Raw genomic sequence first — 13,302 nt, forward strand, 5'->3', positions numbered from 1 at the left:
AATATGAATATTTAAGACTTACGCAGAAAGGTTATACCAATTCAGGTTTCCATTAAGAATAAGAGAGTATTGGTTTCACCAAATCCTCAACAACAGCCTTAACAGTTTCCTTTAATCTTTGCTAATTTGATAGGCAAAAATAACATTCCATTGTTTTAATTTACATTTTGTGCATTTATACATTAGCCATTTTTATTTCTTTGTTTGAACATTTCTCTTCATATTTGTTGCTCATTTTCTTATTAGATGCTAGCTTTAAAAAAATTGACTTGCGTGAGTTCTTCATATATTACTAAGCCTTTGTCATACTTGCAGAAAAATTTCCAGTTTGCTGTTTGTTTGCCTTTTGATATACACAATTTTTATTGCAGTATAATTTACATAAGGACAGGGCACAAATCACAAGTGTGCAGATGGTTATATTTTCACATGTTGAGCACACCCATGTAACCAGCACCCAGATCAAGAAACAGGACAGATGGGGCATGGTGGCTCACACCTGTAATCTCAGCACTTTGGGAGGCTGAGGCAGATGGATCCCTCGAACCCAGGAGTTTGAGATTAGCCTGGACAACATGGTGAAACCGTATCTCTACAAAAAAGACAAAAATTATCTGGGCGTGGTGGCACATGCCTGTGGTCCCAGCTACTCGGGAGGCTGAGGTGGGAGAATCACTTGAGCCTGGGTAGGTCAAGGCTGCAGTGAGCCATGATCGCACTGCGGTACCCCAGCCTGGATGACAGAGCCAGACTCTGCCCCAAAAAAATAAAAAATGAAAAAAGAAACAACATCCCCAGCACACCAGAAGCTTCCTCCTGGTCCTTTCCATCACTACTCCCTACCCCAAAATGATCACTATTTAAACATAATAACCTAGATTAATTTTGTCTATTTTTATTGTTTAGACACTGTGCATTTCCATTTATATACTCTCTTATTTCTGACTTTTTTTTTTTCCTCTCTGGCTTTATTTGTGAGATTCGTCCATATTGTTAACATGAGAATTTTTATTTCTGCATAGTATTCCATGTGAATATATGGTCATTTTAAAATTCATTCTTCTGTTAATGGTCATTGAGTAGTTCCCAGGTTTAAACCAGTGCTACTGTGAACCTTTTTGTATGTGTTTGGTTAAACATATTTCTGGTGGATATCTATGCAGGAATGGAATTGCTGGGTCATAGCAAATACATAGATATTTCTGTAGATATTGCCAAACTTTATTCCAAAGTGGTTGTACCAGTTTATTCTCCAGCCAGGAATGTATGAGAGGTCCCATTGCCCCACATCCTCATCAACACTTGCTAATTTTAGTGTTTTTCTTTTTATGATTCTAGGGGCTATGTCCTGGTATCTCCTTGAGGTTTTAATTTGTATTTTCTTGATAAAGACGTTAAGATTTTTAATGTGTTTATTAGCCAATTGTATATCCATTTTATGAAGCCACGTCAAATTTCTTGCATATTTTTCTATTGGGTTGTCTCTTTTTCTTGCTGATTTGAAGGAATTTTTTACATACACTGGATACAAGTCCTTTGTTAGAGATGCAGTTGGCCCTCCTTAGCTGAGAGTTCCACATCTGCAGATGGGACCAACCGTGGCTCACGCCTGTAATCCTAGCACTTTGGAAAGCTGAGCCAGGCGGATCACTTGAGGCTAGGAGTTTGAGACCAGCCTGGCCAACATGGCGAAATCCAGTCTCTACTAAAAAATACAAAAACTAGCTGGGCATGGTGGCATGCACCTGTAGTCCCAGCTACTCCAGAGGCTGAGGCATGAGAATCGCTTGAACCCAGGAGGCGGAGGTTGCTCTGGGTGACAGAGTAAGATTCCATCTCAAAAAAAAATAAAGGAAATACTCTGGCCCAGTGAGGTGGCTCATGCCTATAATCCCAGCACTTTGGGAGGCTAAGGTGGGAATATTGCTTGAAGCCAGGAGTTTGAGACCAGCCTGGTCAACATTAACAAGACCCTGCATATTAAAAAAAAAAGAAAAAAATTAACCAGGTGTGGTGATGCATGTCTGTAATGCCAGCTACTCCAGAGCCTGAGGCAGAAGATTGCTTGAGCCCAGGAATTTGAGGCTGCAGTGAGCTACAATTCCAGCCTGGGTGACAGAGTGAGACCATATCTCTAAATAAATAAATAAATACTCAAAAATTTTCAAAAAATAATACAAATAAAAAACTATACAGGATAACAACTATTTACATAGTGTTCACATTGTATTAGGTATTACAAATAATCTAGAGATGATTTAAAATATGTGGGAGAATGTGTGTATGTTATATGCAAATACTATGCCATTTTATATAAGGGACTTGAGCATCCATGGAATGGGTATTTGCCCTAGTCCTGTGACCAATTCCCCATGAATAAAGAGACAACTGTATATACCTCATATATCTTACCTTGGGCTATATGTGGCCTCTGCACTCTTTTAATCGTGTCTTTCAATGAACAGAAGCTCCTTATTGTAATCCAATTAAACCTTATTCTTTTGTGATTAGTGCTGTTAAAAAAATATTTGCCTACTCTAAGGTCACAAAGATATTTTCTTTAAAAGCTTTATTTGACCTTTTCCTGTTTAGATCTGTCATCCATCTGGTACTGATTTTTGTATGGTAACAAGTGAAGATCAACATTTTTTTTTCCCATGTGGATGTCCAGTTGACCTGGCACCATTTACTGAACAGATCATTTTTTCCCCACTGAACTGTAGTGTTGCCTTTGTCATAAATCAGGGAACCCTTTATGTGTGGATCTCTTTCTGGACACTTTCTTCTTTGCCGTTGATGATTTTGTCTATTCGTGTGTTAATACCACATTGTTTTAATTACTATAATTTAAAAAATAGGTTTTAATATCTGATAGTATAAGACCCTTCAGCTGTATTTTTCTTCAAGATTGCCTTTGGCTATTCTTGGCCCATTATATTTCCATATAAATTTTAGAATCAGCCTGTCAGTTTTTGTAAAAAAATAAAAAATAAAAATTAAAAAAACCCTACTGAGACTTTGATTGAAATTGCTTTGAAGCTATAAATTAATTTGGGGAAACTTAACATCTTTACAATATTGAATCTTCCAATCCGTGAACATTTATTGCTTGCCTTCTACATGAATCAGGCAACTTCCCATCTCGTTCTGTGCTCTAGTACTGATTTTACAAAATGAGAATTATCTGTTTCTTCAGAGTATAGCTAAATTGGCCTTAGCTGGGGAAAAGAGACCGAATGTTGTCTATCAGCTCAATTTCTTTTATGGTTATTGCTCAGGTACAATTTTCTATTTTGATAACTTTTTTATTCTGAAAGGCAGTGTAATATAGTTAAAAGATATGGGCTCTGGAGCTGGATAGCCTAAGAAATCCTAGGTCAGCTATTTATTAGTTAATGTGACTTTGAGCAGGTTACTTAACTTGTCTAAGCTTCAGTTTTCTCCATATTAAATAAAAATAACAGTAACTATCTCGTAAGGTAGTTGTGAGTACTAAATGATTTAATATAAGTGAATTACTTAGATGAGTACCTGACACATTGTAAACACTCAGTAAATGTTACCTTTTATTAAATTTTTCCAGCAAATTGCTTTTTACCTAGGTTTTCAAAATTATTGATGTATTCTTAGTAGTCTCTTTAGTTTCATTTATAGCACAAATTAGATCTGATTGTTGTTATGTTTTTTTGTTTTGCAAAGATGTGCTGGAGTTTCAACTTACCAGATAGACTTTTCTTTTTGTTGAGACAGAGTTCCACTCTTGTCGCCCAGGCTGGAGTGCAATGGCAGGATCTTGGCTTGCTGCAACCTCCGCCTCCTGGGTTCAAGCAATTCTCCTGCCTCAGCCTCCCCAGTAGCTGGGATTACAGGCACCCATCACCACGCCCAGCTAATTTTTGTATTTCTAGTAAGATGGGGTTTCACCATGTTGGCCAGGCTGGTCTTGAACTCCTGACCTCAGGTGATCCACCCACCTTGGCCTCCCAAAGTGCTGGGATTACATGTGTGAGCCACTGTGTCTGGCCCCAGGTAGACTTTTCAAAAAACTAGTTGTTGGTTTTGATTGGTCAGTTCTATTGAATTTGTTTGTGGTTTTAAATTTTTTAAAATTTCTACTTTTATCTATTTCCATTCATCTATTTGTGTTTATTTTGCTATTTTTGTTCTGTTTTCTTTAGCTTCTTGAGTTAAAAACTTAAATGCCCAAAATAACTTGTAAGGCTATAAATTTCCCTGAGTATTACTTCAGTTGTATCACGAAAGTTTTGAAATGTAGTTTGTCTCACGGTTGTATAAGTTCCATTTTTATTTCTTATTTAATACCCAAGTGTATAGTTGAGAGATTGATGTTATCATTGGTGATTATTTTTCTCCCTGTGTCCCTCAGACCCATAATTCCACCCTGATCATTATGGACTGCATCACTGTATTCCGTTGTCCTCTGGGTTCCATTTAGGTTCGGCCAGTGGGAAGGACCTGCAGATCAGAGGATGGAGGAAAGAGCGCCAGAGAGGTTTGGGTGTTTCTTTCTGAATTCTTTCCCTCTACGGCTACTCTTTGTTAGTGATTGCATTCCTGTACCTAAAGCCACAACTTTTTTTTTTTGACAGGGTCTTGCACTGTTGCCTAGGCTGGAATGCAGTGTTAACCATCATAACTCACTGCAGCCTCCAACTCCTGGCTCGGGCAATCCTCCCACTTCAGCCTCTCAAGTAGCTGGGACTACAGGCATGTGCCACCACGTCCAGCTAAACTATAACTCTTATCAGGGGATTCTTCTTGGGAAAGGCTTGGAGCAGCCATTTTATTTCCTGTGTTTGGGCTTTACCACCTATGAGACCTGTAACCCCTTCTACCCCTATTACCACTTTCATTCAACTTAGATCTCAGGCCACTGACTGAGAAAGGCCTTCTTTTGAAGAGCTGAAAGCTTGTAAGCCATGTTTTCTTGCCATCTACTACTTGATTACTCAGCCAGTGGAACATATTTCAGGTTCTGCTGAGTCAGCCCTACTTCTAGATACTAAGTACTGTGTCACCCATACATCCTAATGCACAGTGACTGGTTTTTGGCACCAGAGACTTGTTTCATGGAATACAATTTTTCCACAGATGGAGGATGGTTTCAGCATGAAACTGTTCCACCTGAGATCATCAGGCATTAGTTAGATTCTCATAAGGAACACACAACCTAGATCTCTCACGTGCACAGTTCACAATAGGGTTCCTGCTCCTATGAGAATCTAATGCTGCCACTGATCTGACAGGAGGCGGAGCTCTGATGGTAATGCTTGCTCACCCACTGGCCCACCATCCTGCTGGCCGCGGGCTGTATTCCTAACAGGCCATGGACCAGTACCAGTGTCGTGCAGGCCTGGGGGTTGGGGACCCCTGTTAATGCAGTAAACAGAAACCTGTCTATGTGCCATAAGCAGAAAGGAATTTAACATAGGGAATTAATAGTTAGATTATCATTGGAAGGCCCACAGGATCAAGCTCTATCAAAGTTGCTATATGCTCATGTAGGCAAGAGCACGTGATCATGATCATAGTTACAATCCAGGAATTAGAAGCCATCACCACTTTGGGAGTCCAAGGCTGGCGGATCATGAGGTCAGGAGATCGAGACCTTTCTGGCTAATGCTGTGAAACCCCATCTCTAGTAAAAATACAAAAAGAAATTAGCCGGTTTTGGTGGCGGGCGCCTGTAGTCCCAGCTACTCGGGAGGCTGAGGCAGGAGAATGGCATAAACCCAGGAGGCTGAGGTTGCAGTGAGCCGAGATCACGCCACGGCACTCCAGCCTGGGCGATAGAGCAAGACTCTGTCTCAAACAAAACAAAACAAACAAACAAAAAAAGCCATCACCACATCTGCCTCTCAATAACCTAACAAAGTGATACCTTGGTATTGGAACTTGGAGTCTCTCCACTGTCTCTACCACACCTGCAGCTGTGTTACCAAGAAGTTGGAGAATCCATATTGGAATACTGCTCCGCAGTATTCCAGTTTTGTCTCCGTTTTGCCTCCACAGCTTTGTTTCATAGCAAAAAAAAAAAAAAAAAAAAGAGAAGGAATGAGAGAACAAACGGACAAATGAAAGAACAAGGCCAGCAGTGGGGGGATCACTTGAGGCCAGCAGTTTGAGACCAGCTTGGGCAACATAGCGAGACCTTGTTTCTGCAAAAAATTATTTTAAAGAATTAGCTAGGCATGGTGGCATGCATCTGTAGCCCTAGCTACTCAGGAGGCTGACGCAGGAGGATTGCTTAAACCCAGGAGTTCAAGGCTGCGATGAGCTTTGATAAGGCCACTGCACTCTGCCTTGGTGACAGATTGAGACTTTGCCTTTATTTAAAAAAAAAAAAGAAAAAAAAAAGAACAGATGAAACAAAAGCCAAAGAAGCAAAAAGTGGACTTCTGCTCTTCTTCCACCTTCCAAATCTCTTACACCGTACACCTACTTGGGGAAACCCTAACTTATATCTAGAATCCTAGCTGCAAGATAATTTGGGAAATTTCAGATGTAGCTTTCCTGCCTCTGTGACACAAGAGATACATTGGAAAAAGGATTATAGAATAGAGATTGAACAAGCCAATTTACCATATCTATCTTAGGGCCTAACCTGTCTTCCCCAAAGAAATTTAACTGTGATTTCTTTTTGGTATATTTGTTGTAATACTGTTATTTTAATGATCTTCAGAGTAGAAATCAGACTCATTCATGTATTGAGACTTACCTAGAGAATTACATGCTGCATGAAAGTTAAAAACTTAAATCATGCAGAGTTTTGGATAATATTCCAACAATATCCCTTCCCTTAAAACAAACTCTTTGAGGTATCTTGTTTTAATTTCTGTTTCTTGGATTATTTGTAAATTTTACTGTATTATATTTTGGGTCATTTGTATTTCTCCTTTCAGTGATCACTTTGAGTCCTCTTAGTCTGAGGACTAGATGTGCACTGAAAGATGATATAAGAGAAGGACTAAGGGAGGAAAGAAAAAGTGAAGTGCCCAGGCCCAATTCCCATTTCTTGCCCTAGAATCTGATTACCCATTTTATCAGAGCTAGATTCCATATATACTTTCAATGTTAATTCTATTATATTGGAGCCTGACTCCTCCTTCTATAAGATCATTTGTTTTAATTAGAATCTTCTACCGTCATTCTACTCTAAGAGGCTGAATTGAGAAGGACAGTATAACCTCAGTCTTGGACCTCTCAGGCTAAACAGCAACAGAACAAATTTTAGAAAATGATGGATACTATGTCTAATGTGAATATTAGCAAAATAAGCATGAAATACCAAGATTGTTGTTTTACTCTATTATCGTCATCATTAATTACAGTGTTTTGAGAGTAAGAATTCTCCAATTACTTTAGAAAGGTATTAAAGTTCTGATGTTGCTTTCTTAAACTATTTTTTAGACAGGGTCTCACTCTGTCGCCAGGCTGGCCTCCAATAGAACAATCACTGTTCACTGCAGCCTCCACTTCCCAGGCTCAGGTGATTATCTCATCTCAGCCTCCCAAGTAGCTGAGACTACAGGCATGTGCCATCATGCCCTACTAATTTTTTTTTTTTTGAGATGGAATTTTGTTTCGCTCTTGTCTCCCAGGCTGGAGTGCAATGGCGTGATCTCGGGTCACTGCAACCTCCACCTCCCAGGTTCAAGCGATTCTTCTGCCTCAGCCTCCCAAGTAGCTGGGATTACAGGCGCATGCCACCACACCCTGCTAATTTTTGTATTTTTAGTAGAGATGGGGTTTCGCCATGTTGGCCAGGCTTGTCTCGAACTCCTGACCTCAGGTGATCCATCCGCCTCAGCTTCCCAAAGTGCTGGGATTACAGGCATGAGCCACCATGCCCGACCAATTTTTTGTATTTTTTGCAGAGAGTGGGTTTTGACATGTTGCCCAGGTTCAAGTGATTGTCCTGCCTCGGCCTCCCAAAGTGCTGGGATTACAGACGTGAACGACTGCACCGGGCCTTAAATTTTAATTGCAGAAACTTCAGGTCATTTATTCTGTCTTAAACCCTGCTATTCCTAGAGGGAAGAGTACCTGGAAATAAGACTTTTTAAATCTGAAAGACTAATTTTTCTGCCTCTTTGCATCATTTGAAGTTCATTTAAACCATTCCTTTGTAACTTTCTTCTAGTAGGGACAATGTTGTATTAAAGGGATCTTTTACTCAAATCTCTTGCCTTGGTAACCTTATCCTCTGTAGGTGAACTCTTTACTGTTTTTGGTGTTTGTTTAAATTCATTCTGCCTCTTTTCTTTTCTTCCTGGCTGAGAAAGATAATTTTTGCCCATTTTATCATGATTTCTTTTTCTCCTACTTCTTTCATACTTCTGTGTAAGTTATTAAATGTTAACCCTTCGTTGGCAGTATGTTCAGCTTTCGCCCTTTTTTCTCGTAGCATTTAATCAGTTAAATGAAAGGAAATGACTCTCACAAAACCTTTCACATTTAAAAGGAAGTTTTAAAAAATTTCTCTCTTTCTCGAGAGATTCCCCTTTCTTTGTATTTTTAAAAGTTATTATACATCTCTGAGGAACATAAAGGCACTTTTTCCCTAAGTAATAATTGTAGATTCTTTCTTACTTGTATTATTGATTTGACTAATGGAAGAATATTGTTTTTGTCTGTGAACATATACGTGGACAGTATTTGCTATTTTGATAATGGAGCTTCCTGTCTAGAATAATTATACATATAAAATTTAAGGTATTATTATATCATTTAATTTTTTTAATATATCCTGAATTTCAGTTTGTCAAACATAAAGCCCTAAATTGTATTATTTAAAATAATCTTGTTCCAAGTAGTAGCTGAGATTAGAAGTATAGCAAAATTCATGCTATCACTATCTATAATAGGAATAATATTTATTAATAGTGCTATTAAATCACAACTCTATTGACATCAAAGATTGACCATTAAGACCAAGTCTAGCCAGATATGGTGGTTCACACCTGTAATCCCAACAATTTAGGAGGCTGTGGTTAGAAGATCACATGAGCTCAGGAGTTCAAGACCAGCCTGGGCAACATAGTAAGACCCTGTCTCTACAGAAAATGTAAAAATTGGCCAATGTGGTGGCATGTACCTACAGTCCAAGCTGCTTCGGGGCTGAGGTGGGAGGATTGCTTGAGCCCAGGAGGTTGAGGCTGCAGTGAGCTGTGATTTCAGCACTGCACTCCAGCCTGGGCATTGAAATGAGACCCTGTCTCAAAAACAAAACAAAACACCAACTCTGGTTTATAACCAAGATATGCAAGAAGAAATTCCATGTTTAATATGAATTATAAAAATTATTCTTGGGGAACAAGTCTGCTTTTTTTTCTGCTTATGTTGTGTCATTTCTTCTGTTTTGGCTTCTTTACAGATCCTTGGGGCTCCAGTTTAGATTAAAATTTTGTTTCTGTTTTACGTCTAAACATTCAAGAAAAGTAGGAAGTTCTCTCTTTTATGTACTTTTTATTGCATTTATTAAAATGTAAGTCCATTTGTCTGAAGCTATGACACACACAGTGCCTACATTATTTTTTGTAGTTACCTTGGTATTTTATGTGCAGCTATATTGAAGGTTTTCATTTTTTTAAAAGCATTGTGGAAAGAGGACCAGATGAGGAGTCAAGAGACTGACTGACATAAATTAGCAATGAAATTCTGAATAAATCACTTAATTTATCTAGAGCTTGTTTCCCAGGATCATCCTTTATACCATATCAACCTTTGGTATGAAATTTTTCTTAAATCCATTCTAGGGGATCAGAAACTATCTAGTGGGTTGAGTAAATGAGAGTAGGCCCTTACAGGCTTCCATTAATTAGGAAATACAGGAAAAGAATCTACTCATTTCCAGTCTCTTTTTATATTAGAAATCCTGACTCAATTTTAGTTTTCCCTGGTTCTGTACCAGGTGTTCTCTGAATTCCTAGAAGCAAATCATGCCTTAAGGATTTAGGAGAAAAGGCCCAAAGCTCAGTGTACTCGACAGGGGCACAGTGTTAGAAAGTGTACTAACTTCGACCAGGCGTGGTGGCTCATGCCTGTAATCCCAGAGGGTGAGGCAGGTGGATCGCCTGGGGTCAGGAGTTCAAGACCAGCCTGGCCAACATGGTGAAACCTCATCTCTACTAAAAATGCAAAAATTAGCTAGCTGTTACAAATGCAAAAATTACAGCTGGCGCCTGTAATCCCAGCTACTCGGGAGGCTGAGGTAGGAGAATTGCTTGAACCCAGGAGATGGAGGTTGCAGTGAGCTGAGATCACGCCACTGCACTCCAGCCTGGGCAACAGTGAGAGACTCTGTCTCAAAAAAAAAAAAAAAAAAAAAAAAGAAGTGTACTAACTTCATTGCCTCTGGATTTTTTGAGTATTGCTTATAGTATACATTGAGACTTCATGTTGTTATTATTCCCACTATAGGAAATCAGTGTGCCCATTACTTTTTATTTGAAACAATATATTTGAGGACATCCTTTATTTTAAAATCTGCATTGTAATTTATTTAGTTGACAGAATATAGCCTCCTATCTCTTATTGTTGAGGTTTTTGCTGATTAATCCACAACTTTTAATATTATATCTCATTAAGACCTTTATGAAAATGGATTTTTTTTTTGCTTTTTTCTTTTTCTTTCTTTTTTTTTTTGAGACAGTCACACTCTGTCACCCAGGCTGGAGTACAAGTGTTGCAGTCATAGCTCACTGCAGCCTTGAACTCCTAGGCTCCAGCTATCCTCTCCTCTCACCTCATCCTGTGTGAGCCATTGTGTCCAGTTATCTCTCCTTTTTTTTTTTTTATTTATTTTGGATTAAGAAGCAAAGGAAATAAAGTTGGATGTTATCTCGTAATATCCAAACATTATATTAAAGTTTACTGCATGCTCTCCTCACATCCAACATTTTGTCAATTGTGTTTGATCTTCTGGCCTTTGTCTTAAAGCAGTTGAAAATGAAGTTTTGCTTCCTCTCCTTGCTTCTGCTGTGCATTCATTTAAGTGACCGATATGTGCGAGTTAATTAGCTAGATTTCAAATAATATTAAAAGTAGCATCAGAACCAAGGGGATATCAATCTACCATTGCTGACTTCTCTCCATTTAGTTAAGACAATCCACTGCTGTCCTTGCTTTTTAGTCAATAGAGTATAAAAGCTGTGTAAGTCAGTTTTCTCCCATTGCATCTCTTAGTCTTTTGATGGGTATGTTTGATTTTTATTTAGATTTTGGACTTAGGTAGTATTGCACTTGAGTACATTTGTACTGTTGTATAGAAAAATCTTAAGGTTATTCTTTTTAAAAATGTTTGCTATTTATTACATCTCATATCAGAATCATTGGATAGGATTTCAGCGGAAAATATTAGAAGCCTGCAGCCAAACTTCTTAATATATGTGTCTTACTTTTTCTTGGTTTATTTAAAAACTTTTAAATAAACACTAATACTAAAAACATCCTTTGAAGGCATTTTTAAAACTCCAGTATTCCTATTACCTTCGTCTGTAGTTGCTGAGTAATAACAGCACTGAAGAAATAATGTTCAGATTTTTTTTCAAAGGGCTGCTTCTGATAGGAAAATGCTTAGTAATGACAGAGGCACGCCCTCCAATTCAGTGGCCATTTTGTACTGTAGTTCTTCTGGAGAAACAAGTGGGAATCATCAAAGAAAGAAATGTGTGGATAAAAAAGAATATGGACAAGAGGCAGTAAATTTTTCATTTAGGTCAACTGGAGAAATTAGAACCATGCTGTCTGTGAGTAGTTTAATTAGTTGGACCAATTTTAATGGACCCTTTTAGCTTAATCTCTTTAAATTAGATTTTATGATTAGATTTTACTTTGCTGATTAATTAATTAATGCTTGAATTTGGAGCTTTGGTATACTAATTTAGAAATCATGTTGAAATGTGTAAGCTCCGAAAAGCATTTCCTATTATTTTATATCTTTAATATCCTATGATATTATCTAAGGTTTAAGGGAGATAAAGGCATGAAGTAGTTAATTTCAGATTATATTTTGTGATTGTGTACTGAATTAAAGATAAGTGAGAAGTCTATATAGAAATTTACTACATTGGCAATACAATTATGGGGAAATTTATTTTCCATCATGGGGTTTTGTTAATTTTGACAGAGATTTAGCCTTTTAAGTAGATTCCTCATTAAAAATTGAGAAAAATCACTGCCTTTTATAATTTGTTATAGTTTTACTCGTCAGTTTATTTTGTGATACTCTGCAGCTAGCCTGGAAAAACATGGAAATCATAGCAATTAACAACAGGAGTTTAATCCTTTTCAGTGGTATTTTCCAAAAACAATATATTGTTGTTCTATATGTGATAGTCACATTTAGACCTATAGCTTTAAGCTATATTCAAAGATAAAAGATTTTTTTAAATGCTTTAAAATAACACATAATAATTTTCAGGCAAATATTTTCCCATCAAATCCCTTTAGTTGCAGATACCTTTTCCCTAGAGATTTTATTTTGAATTAAAGATCTTTTAGAGGTTTTGTTGGCATAGTAGAAACTTTAAAAAATATGTAATTTACATGGTAGTATATAGAGAATACTTTTTTTCCAGAGAAATTACAAGTTGGTACAAACTTGAAGAAAAGTTACGTGTAACTTGGTGAATTCTGTAACTTGGGAATGGAAATCAAAGGCTTTTTGATCCTTTGAACCAGAATAAGCACAGATTCATATAGGTGGGAAGTCTGTGTTAACAAAGTTACTTCTCAAACATTACACAATTTCAGGCTTTTGTGCCAATGCTTTGTGCCTCATACTCTCTTCTCTGTTAGTAGCTGGTGTGCCTGTGTTTTCTTGTTGCTTTTTGTGTTTAATATGGACTGCATGGCCCAAATGACATCTGACATCTGACAATAGTTAGCATTTTGCCAAACCTGATAGTGTGGTTTAGATATCATACTGACATTTTAAATGAAGGAATGTGTAACAGTTGAAGTAGAGCATTAGTTTTTGGGTTGGTTTGGTTTGAGTTTTTTTGTTTGTTTGTTTGTTTTATTTTTTGGGTTTTTTGAGATAGAGTCTCACTCTGTCGCCCAGGCTGGAGTGCAGTGGCGCAATCTCGGCTCACTGTATCCTCTACTTCCCAAGCTCAAGCGGTCCTCCTGCCTCAGCCTCCTGAGTTTGCTAAGAGCACAGGTGTGTACCATGTTCGACTAATTTTTGTATTTTTTGTGGAGGCAGGGTTTTGCCATGTTGCTCAGACTGGTCTCAAATTCCTTTGCTCAAGTGATCTGCATGGCTTGACCTCCCAA

The 13,302-nt window shown here is 37.9% G+C and overlaps 1 protein-coding gene across 6 annotated transcripts in view; it reads left to right on the forward strand.

Moving 5' to 3' along the window:
- VEZT (vezatin, adherens junctions transmembrane protein) overlaps positions 1-13,302 on the forward strand; it is an 83,646-nt gene that overhangs the window by 1,990 nt on the left and 68,354 nt on the right. For 3 of the 6 annotated variants that reach the window (XM_054445416.2, XM_054445409.2, XM_054445411.2), the window contains exon 2: positions 4,457-4,513. The exons of the other annotated variants lie outside the window; for them this stretch is intronic. In XM_054445416.2, the coding sequence (XP_054301391.1) occupies positions 4,457-4,513 (57 nt within the window). The remainder of the gene's footprint in view (positions 1-4,456; positions 4,514-13,302) is intronic. 6 annotated transcript variants of the gene reach the window in all.

Source organism: Pongo pygmaeus, chromosome 10 (genome assembly GCF_028885625.2).
Source record: "Pongo pygmaeus isolate AG05252 chromosome 10, NHGRI_mPonPyg2-v2.0_pri, whole genome shotgun sequence".
Taxonomy (NCBI): domain Eukaryota; kingdom Metazoa; phylum Chordata; class Mammalia; order Primates; family Hominidae; genus Pongo; species Pongo pygmaeus.